This window comes from Furipterus horrens, unplaced genomic scaffold, assembly GCF_987537825.1.
Source record: "Furipterus horrens unplaced genomic scaffold, mFurHor1.1.pri manual_scaffold_11, whole genome shotgun sequence".
Taxonomy (NCBI): Eukaryota; Metazoa; Chordata; class Mammalia; order Chiroptera; family Furipteridae; genus Furipterus; species Furipterus horrens.
This window is the reverse complement of record NW_028327181.1, coordinates 54,262,963-54,277,343: the sequence shown is the minus strand read 5'-3', so window position 1 is coordinate 54,277,343 and position 14,381 is coordinate 54,262,963. Positions and strand designations below refer to the sequence as shown.

Sequence of the window (14,381 nt, the reverse complement as noted above, 5' to 3'; positions counted from 1 at the left end):
TGTTCTGTTCACTGCTGAATCACCAGTGCCTGGCATATAGTAGGTGCTTAGTAAATACTGGTTGGACGAACAAATGATGTTGAAGCCTAGGGGTGTTTTTGATAATTGATTTTTAGGAAGCCATCCTGAAAAGGCTAAGGTAGTATTTCAGCCATTCTAAACTTCCTACTAGTGGCCAACATTAAGGATTAGGAAACAAATTATATGTGTTTGCTGATAGTTGTGTTTATTATGACTTTTTCCTTCTTGGGATCCATATCATTTTTCTCCTCCTGTCCCACAGTGTGGATAAAAAGGGGAATTACCACTATCTAGTAAAATGGAGGGACTTGCCATATGACCAGTCTACGTGGGAGGAAGATGAAATGAACATCCCCGAATATGAAGACCATAAGCAAAGCTACTGGAGACACCGGTGAGGGAGTCATGTCATGGGTTAGAGGGAGCCTAAGGATAGGGACATGAAAGCTAAACTTCCATTATAAAATGACGTACAGTAGGGACAGACCCAATCTACAATTTCAGACGTTGGGAGCCTGGGCTAGGTTGTCTGGGGTGGGGTGGGGTTGGTGAAGAGGCAGGGTGAGGATCAGGAATTTAGCCTAAGTAACGGGAAGGAGGATGCTCAGGAGTAAGGAGGGTTAGCGGCAGAAGTAAAATCCAAGGGGTGAGGGGAGAAAGCCTGGGAGAAAGGAAATGGGAGAAGATGTTGGCTATGGGAAGCGGGGGACAGGTCTGGAATGGGTTCAGAAGAGAGAGGGGGTACTAAGGACCAGGCCTCACTCAGGACCCACTCTTTTCCCAGAGAACTAATTATGGGGGAGGACCCTGCCCAGCCCCGCAAGTATAAGAAGAAGAAGAAGGAGTTGCAGGGTGATGGGCCTCCCAATTCTCCTACTAATGATGTAAGTCCTCTCACTGGGCCTTTCTCCCATTTCTGGAGCCATGGTGATTGACTGTTTCCCAGGGGTTACTGACAGAATATCCCAGAGTTTCAGCAACATCTTTGAATAGTAGCTCTTCCTTCAGTATTTAGTCTCGCCCCAAGAGTGAGAGAGCAGCTAGACAGCAGCGCCCTGGGCTCTTCAGCCAGTTCCCTTCCTCACAGTGCTGCTGGGTATTGTTTTAAGGAATGAGGGGGAGGGACTGAAGTCTAGAACTGCTGTGAGCTCAGGTTATAGTAGAGAGAATTGTAATCCAACTCGGTATCAGTGCCACGGAGGAGAGGGGAGGAGGAGATCAAGACCGGAAGAACAGCTGACAGTTCCCATTGAGCTTTTTGACTTCTTGACTCTGCAGCCTACAGTGAAATATGAGACCCAGCCGCGGTTCATCACGGCCACTGGAGGCACGCTGCACATGTATCAGCTGGAAGGCTTGAACTGGCTGCGTTTCTCATGGGCCCAGGGCACTGACACCATTCTGGCTGATGAGATGGGGCTGGGCAAGACCATCCAAACCATCGTCTTCCTCTACTCGCTTTATAAGGAGGTGCTGACCCTCGAGCCTTTCAGGGGACAGCCAGGCTGACACCTCGCCTGGACTGGCGGATGTGGGAGTGGGGAGGAGGGCAGAGGACGGGGGGAGGGTGTGGCAGGCAGAGGACTGGGGTATCCAACCTAGACTAATAGTTCCCCCCACCCTCTATTCCCAGGGCCATACAAAGGGTCCCTTCCTGGTGAGTGCCCCACTCTCTACCATCATTAACTGGGAGCGGGAGTTCCAGATGTGGGCACCCAAGTTCTATGTGGTGACATACACCGGTGATAAGGACAGCCGCGCCATCATTCGTGAGAATGAGTTTTCTTTTGAAGACAATGCCATCAAAGGTGGCAAGAAAGCTTTTAAGATGAAGGTAAGCCTGTTCGCCTCATAGCCTCTTAAGACCTTCAGACCTGTCATTTCTTTGCCCCAACCAGGATTTCAGTCCTTTTATTCCTCACTCAGCTTTCCTCCTCCTCTACCCACCCTCATGCCTCTGCGTTCCTGTCCTGGAGATGCAGTAGGTACTCTCGGGTGTACACAGATCTATCCATACTGGCTGTGTGGTGAAAGCTGGGGGCCGTGTTCAGGAATCCCTGCATAGAGGCAGAGTTGGCGGACAGGGTCCCTGGCTCCCTTTGGGAATCATGGTCGGGACAAGGTGTCCGGTAAAGAATGGGGTGGAAGTCTAGGTGCTTGGATGTCTGGTGGCAGCTGGACGGATGATGTTGTGTTGGCAGAGGGAGGCACAGGTGAAGTTCCATGTTCTCCTGACATCGTATGAGCTGATCACCATCGATCAGGCAGCACTTGGCTCCATCCGCTGGGCCTGCCTCGTGGTGGATGAGGCCCATCGGCTCAAAAACAACCAGTCCAAGGTGAGTGAGATACTCATACCTCAGAATCTCGAGGTTGTGGACTCTTACTTGCCTTAGTCCTAAAACATTAAGTTCCAGGGACTTTTCTTTATCCCAGGAGGCAAGATGCCTGGGAAACCTTTGGGGAGAAGTCCAGGTTCGAAGAGGGTGAGGATTAGGGATTTGGGGCCTCTTATTCTGAAGAAAATGAAAGCTGGAGATAGGAAAATGTTGATACTGTGGGCCAGCCACTTGCCACTGATGGGCACTTTCTCCTGTCTTCTCTTGCCCCATTATCTAGTTTTTTAGGGTCCTCAATGGCTACAAGATAGATCATAAATTACTGCTGACAGGAACTCCGTTGCAAAATAACCTGGAGGAGCTTTTCCATCTGCTGAACTTCCTCACCCCGGAGAGGTTTAAGTAAGTAGCTCCTTCGGGTAGTCTGCAGAAATGAGAGGTGGAGGGACTAAGACAAGTGGGTGGAGGATTCATCTGAAGTGAAGACCAGAGCCTGAGGTCAGGGACAAAGAACCTGACAGCTGTTCATTTTCTTATCTCCTTCTGGCTACTAGCAACCTGGAGGGCTTCCTGGAGGAGTTTGCAGACATATCCAAAGAAGACCAGATTAAAAAACTGCATGATTTGCTGGGGCCACATATGCTGCGGAGGCTGAAGGCTGATGTCTTTAAGAACATGCCAGCCAAGACAGAGCTCATCGTTCGGGTGGAGCTGAGTCCCATGCAGAAGTGAGATGCAAGGCGGGTTACCTGGACTAGGAGTTGGGGATCTGTTGGCAGCTTTCCAGGAGTTGGTGATCAGGTGCAATGTCATAATCACTTCCTTTATTTTGTCTCTTCTATACCCCCACCCTGGTCTTTAGGAAATACTACAAGTATATCCTGACTCGAAATTTTGAGGCCTTGAATTCACGAGGCGGTGGGAACCAAGTGTCTCTGCTTAACATCATGATGGATCTTAAGAAGTGCTGCAACCATCCGTACCTCTTCCCTGTGGCTGCTATGGTAGATACAAGAGCTGGGAACTGATTAGTAAATGCCTGGCTTCCTAAAAGTGGGAAGAGTTGAGCACAGGGCTGAAGCTGGGCTGGGAGGCCAGGGACTGGATTTCTGAGAAGAGCAGGAATTTAAGAGGTGTAGAGACTAGACTTGGGCTTCTAGCTTTCTAGGCAGAGTCAGACTATAGGGGCATGGTTCCTGACCCTCTTCTCTTCCTTTCTCACTTTTTTCCAGGAGTCCCCAAAACTCCCCAGTGGGGCTTATGAGGGTGGGGCACTTATTAAGGCATCTGGGAAGCTCATGCTGCTGCAGAAGATGCTGCGGAAGCTAAAGGAGCAAGGACACAGAGTGCTCATCTTCTCGCAGGTGACCCAGCCCTGTAGCTCATTCTCACCATCAGACTAGTCCCTTATCTTGTTCATTCCTGTGCCTGCCATGGTTTGAGAAGTTAAGAGATTACACCTGTAAGAGTTTCTAGTATAGCTAACTTCCTTTTGGCCTCTGATCTCTGTTCTTTGGAGGTTGTAGTTCAGCTTCTTTTGAGTCAGATGGAGAGGAGGGGAGGGTGAACCATCTGCCTCTTCAGGGAGGTCCCTGGGGACTGGTACTATTTCTTAACCTTACTGGAGATGGGAGGAGAGCACAGTCCTTTTGGAAATCTGATGAAAGCTATGGGTCCACTCTCTAGGAAAGCTGCACAATTACATAATTGTGTACAGGTTTTCAGGGGGTTCATAGATTTCTTTGAAACCTTTTCATGGGTCTCAGAGAAGAAGCTCTGCCTTAGGAGACATTAAGAAATGACAAAAATGTGGACTGAGCGGGTGCTGGGGGGATGGCAAAGGCAGCAGCAGGAGAGCATGGGAATGTAGGGGTGCACATGTAAGGACTGGGGTTGAGAGAGACTAAAGGGGTAGTCAGAACAGACAGGGCACACTCCACTGCCTCCTCATTCTGGACGCACTCCTTTCCCCTTGCTCTAGATGACCAAAATGTTAGACTTGCTGGAGGACTTCTTGGATTACGAAGGCTACAAATATGAGCGCATTGATGGTGGCATCACTGGTGCCCTGAGGCAGGAGGCCATCGATAGATTCAATGGTACGCAGGGAGACACCTTGGTCCCCACTTTGTATAGAAGGCCTGAGAAACCTGTGCCTAGGTCCCTGGGCTGGGAGGGCCTGGTTGGGAGGGCCTGGCTGGGAGGGCCTGGCCTGGGAGGATATTAGCTACTCTAGCTTTTGAGTTGGGGACATGGTTGGTTGTTCATAGTCAGGGAACATCTAGGAGCAGGTAGACTGAATTACTGGCTGCAAGAAAAGCCTGATCTCCTAATTCAAATCTCCTAGCTCCTGGGGCCCAACAATTCTGCTTTCTCCTGTCCACCCGAGCTGGGGGCTTGGGCATCAATCTGGCCACTGCAGACACTGTCATCATCTTCGATTCTGACTGGAACCCTCATAATGACATCCAGGTGGGAACTCACCTCCTGAAGCTCCTGCACTATTTGGCAAGGAGACATGGGTTCACAGAGGAGGGTGTTGTGTTCTGGTGTCAGAAATAAACCTCTCGGTGGGGTGGGAGTGGGGGGCGGTGGGTGGTGGGTGAAGACCCTTTCCTGCTAGCCTCCTTTCCTGAGCATGCGGGTGGCATTTTCCCCTGCCACTCCCCTGGCCCATCCTCACTGTCTTCTGCCCCCTGCAGGCCTTTAGCCGGGCTCACCGGATCGGCCAGGCTAACAAAGTAATGATTTACCGGTTTGTGACGCGTGCATCAGTGGAGGAGCGAATCACACAAGTGGCCAAGAGGAAGATGATGCTGACCCATCTGGTGGTGCGGCCTGGGCTGGGCTCCAAGGCGGGCTCCATGTCCAAGCAGGAGCTGGATGACATCCTCAAATTTGGCACCGAGGAGCTATTTAAGGACGAAAATGAGGGTGAGAACCTCTTTTGCAACTCCCTGGAAACTGGCACCTGCTCTCCTGTGAGCACTTCTCTTCTGAAACTCTTGAAGACAAACTCCTCTGTTCAGTCTGGCAGGAAGGTTGGCTTCTTTCTTTACATGTAGGGTTGAAAACAACACGTTGCTTCATTGACTCCCAGGGAAAGGGCCTTCTCCAGAGCTCCTGTGGAAGGGAAGCAAAGTAGAATGCTTTCCTTTGATCTTTTAAGCTCTGCCTGAGGTTCTGGTTGGAACTCAAGAGTTCCCTCTTGGTCCCCATCTCCACCAGGGGAGAACAAGGAGGAGGATAGCAGCGTGATTCACTATGACAATGAGGCCATTGCTCGGCTGTTGGACCGGAACCAGGATGCAACTGAGGACACAGACGTGCAGAACATGAACGAATATCTCAGTTCCTTCAAGGTGGCCCAGTATGTGGTGCGGGAGGAAGACAAGGTGAGAGGATGTGGCTAGGCACTGTCTATCCTGGGCTGACTCTTGACGGGCAGGTTCCTTTGTTGGACCTTGAAGTAGGAGGATTCCCCTTCCTCTCGTTTTTTTAAAAATCTGATCTTTTACCATAGTGCCCAGCAAAGAGCAACAGTGGACCGCAAACAACTTCTTGGTCTAATGGGTGATACTGGACTTTGGAGAAAGACTCAGGCACAGAAAGCACTGATACACATGGAAGGGTACCTTTTGAGACAGAGCAGGAGGGATGCAGAGGGTACTAGAGGAGAGCTTTAGGAAAAGGAAGGAACGAGGAGAGGCACATTGACAGTAAGAGAGAAGGAAAAGGAAAATGTGCAATGTCCAGAAAATTGACACACAGAGTTGAGATCTAAGAGGCAGGAGGTGAAAGGACTGGATCAAGAAGGATCCCACCAGCATTCATTCTGCTGCTGTCTAGATCGAGGAGATCGAACGAGAGATCATCAAGCAGGAGGAGAACGTGGATCCCGACTACTGGGAAAAGCTGCTGAGGCATCACTATGAACAACAACAGGAAGACCTAGCCCGGAACCTTGGCAAGGGCAAGCGGGTTCGCAAGCAAGTTAACTACAATGATGCTGCTCAGGAAGACCAAGGTGAGGACTCCCCTCAGCCCCGCCCACACCACGCAGAGCTGAGAAGCAAAGAGCGGTGAGGAGGGGACTGGAGACTGGGGGCACTTAGTAGGAAAGAGAGAGGCCTAGAGGTGAGCGCTTCCCTTACTAACGGGGAAGGAGATTAGGAAGGATCAGCAGGAGCTACCCAGAGGTCAGGAGGATTTGCAGGTGATCTAAGCTACTTGGTGGTTGTGGAGGGTTCTCGTGGACACCCAGGAGCTTTTGTGGGTTACACAGGATCAGAAGGTGCCCAGAGACTAGGTGAGTGGTGAGTGGACATGGTTCATGACTTATGGCCCCAAAGTCAGACTGCGGGCAGACATCCAGCATCCCCAAGAGGCACCCAGGCAGAAGGCCTTGACCAGGGAGCCATCACTGACCGCTGAGCCCGTTCCCCTGGCAGATAACCAGTCAGAGTATTCAGTGGGATCAGAGGAGGAGGATGAAGACTTTGATGAGCGTCCTGAAGGTAGTATCTGTTTCCTGACTTCCTACCACATTTCTCCCCATTTCTCTCCCTATTGTCCTTTATGCCCACTGTTTTTATATAAATAAAAGCTTTTTTTGTAGAAAAAAAATAAAAATTATAGATAAGCGGAAAGGAAGAAATATCCCTGATCTCACCACTGTTAAAGTTTGGAGTATATAACCACACAGGCTTAGATTCCTAAATGAAAGATCAAGAAAGGTTACATCATCTTACATTCCCATCAGTAACCTTGCTTGCACCAAGGATTTACTACCGATTTTTTCAGTATCACTTGATTCCTTTAGACTTACTGAGTTAGTAATTCTGAAAGTGCTTGGAAGGAAATTAGAAACGCCCCAGACATGACACAGGCCTCACCTGAGTTCTGTATCTTGTGGGAATTGGGTGTTGGGGAGGACTGAGGGGTGGAAGAAGTAGTGGACCTGCTAACCGAGGCCACCCCTGCCCAGGGCGTCGACAGTCGAAGAGGCAGCTCCGGAATGAAAAGGACAAACCGCTGCCTCCACTGCTGGCTCGAGTTGGGGGCAACATTGAGGTGAGAGCTGGGTCCAGGCCCCCAGGAGTTTCCTAAGGAGAGAATGAAGGCTGGGGGTTGGAAATTGAATCACTGAGGGGAGAAAGGACCAAGAAGGAGATGCCCGGGTGCCATCACCCCCTCCTGCCTCTCCCTGGCCCTCAGGTGTTGGGATTCAACACCCGGCAGCGGAAGGCCTTCCTCAACGCCGTGATGCGCTGGGGGATGCCGCCACAGGACGCCTTCACCACGCAGTGGCTGGTGCGGGACCTAAGGGGCAAGACTGAGAAGGAGTTCAAGTGAGCGTGGGTGACACGGGACAGGTGGGGGAGAGGGTAAGGGCTCTGGGTGTTACTTCCTTCCTCTCGGCCACCATATGATGCGATCTTACTCAACTGATCCCCACGCTCCCTGCTGTACGACAGGTCTGGCTCGGTTTCCTGGGGGTGGGCCTAGACTGACCCACCTTCCCTCAGACGAGCTTAGAGTAGAGAGGCCGGGCTTCCTTCACGCAGGAGAGGCGCTTAAGAGAGGAGCCTCACCTGGACTGTCCTCGCCTCACATTGGCTTGGCCGCGGTAGCCAGGTGGGGAGCTGGTGGAAAGGACGAAGAGCTGACTGATGGGGCCGAGGGGCGAAGCACCAAAGTCCAGGAGATGGTGGAAGAGCAGGGGGGCGGGGGGCAGGTGGGGTTTAGGATTTGGAGAGGCTCAAGGGAGGACCCCTGGAGTCACCCGGGGAGTTTAGGGTTGGGGGTTCTGTAATTTCTGTGCCCCCCTTCAGGTTTTCCTAACCCACCCCCCACCCCCACGCTCCTCAGGGCCTATGTGTCTTTGTTCATGCGCCATCTCTGCGAGCCCGGGGCAGACGGTTCTGAAACATTTGCTGACGGGGTCCCTCGGGAGGGCCTGAGTCGCCAGCAAGTGTTGACCCGCATTGGCGTCATGTCTCTCGTCAAGAAAAAGGTATCAGTCTTTCCCCTCACACAAGAACCAAGCTGGCTGCCCGGGCCCTGCCTTTCCTCTGCCTTGCATCCCTGAGTTCCAGACTCAGGCTGGTTGGAGATGAGACAGAGGGGACTGGAGCTTCCTGTGTGTCCACTGCCTGAAAGCAGATCCCTGTGTCTGCGACCCCCGCTCCCCTCAGGTCCAGGAGTTTGAGCACATCAATGGGCGCTGGTCGATGCCTGAGCTGATGCCCGACCCCAGTGCTGACTCCAAGCGCTCCTCCAGAGCCTCGTCTCCTACCAAAACGTCTCCCACCACCCCTGAGGCTTCTACTACAAACAGCCCTTGCACCTCTAAACCTGGTAATTGGGCCAGAAGGGCGGGAGAGAGGCGATGGGGCCAGTGTCCGATGGGGCCAGACGCGGAGCCATTGGAGTCGAGGTGGGGGAGTTTCTGTCTTCTTTACTCTGCCACCCCTGCAGCCACTCCAGCTCCAAGTGAGAAAGGAGATGGTGGAAGGACACCGCTTGAGAAGGATGAAACTGAAAACCAGGAGGAGAAACCAGAGAAGAATAGCAGAATTGGGGAGAAGATGGACACAGAGGTGTGTGGCTCCCCGGCTCCCCTGAGGAGAGAGAGTGGGGGGATCCCGGAAGCCAAGCGTCTGGTAGCCCTCAGTTCATCCTGACCCATCGTCGTCTTGCAGGCTGATGCCCCCAGCCCAGCCCTGTCACTCGGGGAGCGGCTGGAATCAAGGAAGATTCCTCTGGAGGATGAGGAGCCAGGGGTACCTGGAGAGATGGAGCCTGAACCTGGGTACCGGGGGGACAGAGAGAAGTCAGGTAGGTGCATGGACTTAGGGGCGATGGGCTTAGAATTTGGGGGTTCCCTCTTCTGGGGTCAGGGAATGAGGGTGACATCCTCCCTTCCTGTCCCTTACCCCCTCCCACAGCCACAGAGCCGTCGCCAGGAGAGAGGGGGGAGGAGAAGCCGTTGGACGGACAGGAACACAGGGAGAGGCCGGAGGGGGAAACAGGGGATTTGGGCAAGAGAGGTAATGGGTAGAAGGACTGGTCCTGGGTACCTGAGGGAATCAGGGGAGGTGGAGTCTGGGCGACCAATTGCCTGGATCCTGGGGGATAGCTGTGCCAAGTCCCAAAACAGGACATGGTATATGTAGTCTTGGGACCTGGAAGGGGACTCCTGAGGTGTGAGCTCAGCCTCATCTGCCCTAGCAGAAGATGTGAAAGGGGGCCGGGAGCTTCGACCTGGGCCTCCTCGAGACGAGCCACGAGCCAATGGGCGGCGCGAGGAGAAGGCAGAGAAGCCGCGGTTCATGTTCAATATTGCAGACGGTGGCTTTACAGGTGGGGGCGTCTCTTACTGCCACCTGCTTTTCACTGGGATTTATTTGCTTGTCCTCATGGGGTTCCTCATTTTGCCCGAGGCCTTCTGCTACCTTTAATACCAAGTAACTGCCAGTGCGGGGTGCATGCTGTCTCTGCTCCTTGCCCTCAGTCCTTCTGAGGTGTACTCCTAACTCCCGAGTTGTCTTTATCCTACCTTTATTCTGAATTCTAACTTGAACCTTCTTTGCAACTACTTTTATTCCTGACCCTACTCTAACCTTGACCTATTCCTCATAAAGAGCTTTCAGTGTCCTCTGCCACTATTCAGTCTCCTCGTCTCTACCTGTTCACTGGGCTGGATGTGGTTTGAAAACTCCTGATGCCTCGTCTATCTTCCACCCTCTTTTCAGAGCTTCACACACTGTGGCAGAATGAGGAACGGGCAGCCATTTCCTCGGGGAAACTCAATGAGATCTGGCACCGAAGACATGACTATTGGCTTCTGGCTGGGATTGTCCTGTATCCTTCGAAACAAATATAAGAAGAAGAGAATAAAAAGCTTCTCTCAACCTGGAGAGACGGGAATTACAGAGAAGAAGGCGTAGTGTCACACCCAGGGAAGGGGATGTAGTGTCACATTTGGGGGCAATCAAGCCAAAAGGAAGATGTGTGCCCAGCCCAGCCCCGTTAAATTCCTTGATGGTCCCCTTTCCTCATCCGCAGCCATGGCTACGCACGGTGGCAGGACATCCAGAATGATGCTCAGTTCGCCATTATCAATGAGCCATTTAAAACGGAAGCCAATAAGGGAAACTTCCTGGAGATGAAAAATAAGTTTCTGGCGCGGAGATTCAAGGTGGGGATGAGGGAAGAAAGGAACAGTGTTGAAGAGGGGCTGGGCCAGAGGTGGGCCCAGATCTGGCTGCACTGGAGGGTTAACACTGAGGATGGTGGTGATGCCTGAGGCCAAGACCAGAGTGTAACCCTGTGTTGGGGCTGTGGTCTGGTGGTAGGGTCGGTGTCGGTGGGGAGCTGGGGTGCCCTGGGCCAGCAGTGAGGGCGGGCAGTGTGGCCTCAGGCTTGCATCTGGCTCGCTGTCACTGCTGGCAGGCCCCCGCACCAAGTCCCTCTCCCCATGCCCGCAGCTCCTGGAGCAGGCGCTGGTGATTGAGGAGCAGCTTCGGCGGGCGGCCTACCTGAATCTATCGCAGGAGCCGGCGCACCCCGCCATGGCCCTCCACGCCCGCTTCGCCGAGGCTGAGTGCCTGGCTGAGAGCCACCAGCACCTCTCCAAGGAGTCGCTGGCAGGGAACAAGCCGGCCAACGCCGTCCTGCACAAGGGTAAGGGCCGCGGCGGCCCCGCGCGGGGGAGGGCCCACAACGCTGCGTAAGTCTTCACCCCGCACCCCTCAAAATCTTCCCACCCCTCTGACCCTTTTACCCTCTGAACCACCCCCCTCTGACTCCTGACCCGCCTGACACCCCCTTGGTTTTTAGCCTCTAGGGTTTGTGCAGCCAACCCTCATTCATGCCCAGCAGGATTCACATTAGTGCTTAAGAGGGACTTTGTCCCCTGAGACTGTGCACGTCCCCTCCGAAGGGCAGAGTGTCCACTGACCCACGTGCCTGCCGTACTGCTGACGGCACCCTCTCTGGGGCCGGGGCCTGTGTAGAATCCACAAAAATCCTTATCCCCAATCCCACAAATCAAATTCCTCACATCTCATTCACCCCACTCGGCAGAAACTACCACCATCCCACTCTCTGACCCTACCCCATGAAACTTCCCTTTGACCTTCAACCCTTCCTCCCAAACCCTCTTCCCTTGAAAATAAAATATTAAATTCCAAAGCCCTTTCACCATCTAATCCTATCTGATGTAATGACTGACTCCTGGACCCTTTGATTCCTGTTCTAATTCCTTGAATCTATAACGCTGACCCTCTAACCCCCCTCCCTCATTACATATTAAAACCTTAATCCTTAAATCTTTGACACCACTTACCAACTCCCCACGCCTCCTGACTTATTTCCTCCCCATCATCCCCAACCCCCAAACCATACTCTCCCAGTATGGGATGTTCTGACAACTCCCCGCCCCCATGTTTTCCAATGTCCTCCCTGCCTCCCTCTTCTCCGTAACCCCTTTCCTCCTCTCTTCTCTCTCCATCTCTCTCTGTGGTGGTCTGGTCTCTGCCTGTTTACCTGACATTCCCCCCTTGCTGACTCGCTCTCTTTCTCTGTCTGCATCTGTCATTTTCTTCTCTGGTTCTTTGACATGTGTGTCCCCTTGCTCTCTTTCTGACTGCCTGTCCACCTGACCCCCGTCTCTTCCTGGCTCCATCCCTCCCTCCCCGTCTCTCTCGCCCTCTTTCTCCGCGGCCCGGGCCCCAGTTCTGAACCAGCTGGAGGAGTTGCTGAGCGACATGAAGGCAGACGTGACCCGCCTGCCAGCCACGCTGTCTCGAATACCCCCCATCGCAGCCCGCCTTCAGATGTCAGAGCGCAGCATCCTCAGCCGGCTGGCCAGCAAGGGCACGGAGCCTCACCCCACACCGGTAACCCCCTTCCCCTCTAACTGCTCTCCCTGTTGGTACTCCTCCTGCACGCACACACCTACATCGAGTCCTACACACTATGGAAAAACAGTGTAGTCCGGCATACTCATCACCCCTGGATCTCCATGCCTGCATGCTGTGCTCCTCAGTAGTTCTGGAGTTTGGCCCATAACATTTTCCCTACAGCTTCGTCCCTTTCAGGCTGTGGACCTTCTAACCTGGGCTTGCTCTCTATTCCAGGTCTTTCCCCCGGGTCCCTATGCTACACCCCCGGGGTACGGGGCGGCCTTCAGCACCACTCCCGTAGGGGCCCTGGCCGCCGCAGGCGCCAATTACAGCCAGATGCCTGCCGGGTCCTTCATCACAGGTCAGCTGACTTCCTCTCATTCCTCCTCCTCCTCCAAGCTTACCCCTGCTCAGCTAGCCTTTTACTGCTCCAGCCCACCTCATGGCCTTGGAAGTACCCAGTGTTTTATGGAATGGAGTTGCTCTGGGCTTTCTTCTTCCCATCCTTTCTTAGCTTCTCTCCCATCCCTTTCCTCAAAAACCTCATCCAGGGTTTCAGAGGTTCTACAGCTTGGTAGCTCTTACCTGAGCCTCCTCCATCTGTGTTAGTTCAGGAAAAGAGAATATGAATGAAAAGGGGGTCTTGTGAGAGTTGGAACATGTGTTCCATCACGGGGCACTAGGGGGATTCCCAGGGAGGGGGTTGCTCTGGTCTTCCTACCCCTACCCTTCTCAATTGCAAGTGGCATGAGGCGACTTAGAAGTGAGACTATACTATTGTCAGAAAGTGATGCTTGGGAGTGAAATCGGAATTGACGCTTCGTTAACCCCTGCCCAAACAGCCGCCACCAACGGCCCTCCAGTGCTGGTGAAGAAGGAGAAGGAAATGGTGGGGGCACTGGTGTCAGACGGGCTGGATCGGAAAGAGCCCCGAGCCGGGGAGGTGATCTGTATAGACGACTGACTGGATCCCAGGCCTGCCCTTCACCCAGGCCCCGTGCCCGAGGTCGACCCCCAGCTCAGGCTCTGGGGCCTGCTGCCAATCTTCCACCTTCCCCACCCCTTGGGCCACCACTGGGCTAGGAGCCCCTCTGCCCCTCTCTGCGACTCCTCTCTTCAGGGAGGGCCCTCTGTCTTTCTCCGCTCCCGCACACCTTTCCCACCATGCTTCGAAGACTGCTGGTGAGAAGAGGTCTGGGTTAGCAGGGTCTTCCAAGTACCTTTATCCTCCACTGCCAAACATACACAGCTTCTCAATAAAAGGTTGTGGGGAGGAAAGAGGTGGATCCTCCCCAGTCTGTATTCCTGCAATATAAGCTCCATCTTGTGCAGAAGTGGGGGATTAGCATTGCCTGGCCTTTAGAAACTTTGGTGCGGGAAAGGAGCTTTGAAGAGAGGTGGGGGACCTCAGCTAGGGATGACGAGGAGCCCTGGGAGGGAGGAAGGGAAGAAGGAGGGGTGGCTGCATGTTCCCTTTCCCTGCCTCTCCTCAAATAGTGTGGAGCAGTTACAAGGGAGTCGATTGCTGTTCAGCCTCAGAATAAAGGCGCCATTCACTGGCTCAGTTACCTCCTGCGTACTGGCATCTTGTGTTGGGCATCTTAACCCCTCCACAGGGGCCAAGAACCACCCCTACAAAGAGAATAATGGTTGGGTGATACTCCCTCAAGCCAAAGAGGAGCTCCCCAATCTGCCCTAGGGACCCAGGTAACCTGGAAAGGGTAGGAGAGAACACAATGGGCCAGGTGTTGGGGGAACCCCCAGCTCTGGGGCTCAGGTTTTCTTGAGGACTTCCCTCCCTCCTGAAGGCCTGAATAGGGACTAAATTTGAGTGGGTTAGGCAGGGGACCTAGTCAGGGGACTACTTTGCTTTTAGGACCAGACCAAAATAATGAAGGGCAGGCTAGGGAGACATGGGCACACCCTCCTCCCCAGGAGGGACTGAGGAGAGTGGCAGTTTGCATGGCGAACCCCCCACTTCCTCTTTGCTGCCCCTTCACTTTCTTGCTGCCCCTTTCCCAGTCTCTTTCCACACTCACTCCTGGTCTGTCCCAGTCCCCTCTTCTGTATCAGGTTTATTGGTTGTACATATAAATTATACTTTCCTTTC

General features: G+C 53.3%; 1 protein-coding gene and 1 non-coding gene across 16 annotated transcripts in view; both read left to right on the top strand.

Annotated features, from left to right (window-relative positions):
* Positions 1-14,381, top strand: part of CHD3 (chromodomain helicase DNA binding protein 3) — a 25,157-nt gene extending 10,776 nt beyond the window's left edge. For 4 of the 15 annotated variants that reach the window (XM_090257854.1, XM_090257855.1, XM_090257856.1 and 1 more), the window contains exons 12-40: positions 284-415; positions 806-905; positions 1,300-1,491; positions 1,655-1,855; positions 2,223-2,360; positions 2,641-2,762; positions 2,915-3,088; positions 3,223-3,364; positions 3,593-3,724; positions 4,342-4,459; positions 4,708-4,832; positions 5,063-5,294; positions 5,589-5,755; positions 6,210-6,387; positions 6,812-6,877; positions 7,348-7,433; positions 7,578-7,711; positions 8,232-8,376; positions 8,558-8,720; positions 8,841-8,962; positions 9,065-9,200; positions 9,311-9,412; positions 9,594-9,725; positions 10,118-10,226; positions 10,431-10,563; positions 10,853-11,094; positions 12,102-12,265; positions 12,506-12,632; positions 13,114-14,381. In XM_090257854.1, the coding sequence (XP_090113980.1) occupies positions 284-415; positions 806-905; positions 1,300-1,491; positions 1,655-1,855; positions 2,223-2,360; positions 2,641-2,762; positions 2,915-3,088; positions 3,223-3,364; positions 3,593-3,724; positions 4,342-4,459; positions 4,708-4,832; positions 5,063-5,294; positions 5,589-5,755; positions 6,210-6,387; positions 6,812-6,877; positions 7,348-7,433; positions 7,578-7,711; positions 8,232-8,376; positions 8,558-8,720; positions 8,841-8,962; positions 9,065-9,200; positions 9,311-9,412; positions 9,594-9,725; positions 10,118-10,226; positions 10,431-10,563; positions 10,853-11,094; positions 12,102-12,265; positions 12,506-12,632; positions 13,114-13,354 (4,255 nt within the window). In that variant the 3' untranslated portion in view covers positions 13,355-14,381. Of the gene's footprint in view, positions 1-283; positions 416-805; positions 906-1,299; positions 1,492-1,654; positions 1,856-2,222; positions 2,361-2,640; positions 2,763-2,914; positions 3,089-3,222; positions 3,365-3,592; positions 3,725-4,341; positions 4,460-4,707; positions 4,833-5,062; positions 5,295-5,588; positions 5,756-6,209; positions 6,388-6,811; positions 6,878-7,347; positions 7,434-7,577; positions 7,712-8,231; positions 8,377-8,557; positions 8,963-9,064; positions 9,201-9,310; positions 9,413-9,593; positions 9,726-10,117; positions 10,227-10,430; positions 10,564-10,852; positions 11,095-12,101; positions 12,266-12,505; positions 12,633-13,113 lie in introns of all 15 variants that reach the window. The other 11 variants (XM_090257866.1, XM_090257862.1, XM_090257858.1 and 8 more) reach the window with 6 other exon arrangements.
* LOC149997654 (small Cajal body-specific RNA 21) lies at positions 7,841-7,978 on the top strand. The gene has a single exon (XR_016507347.1).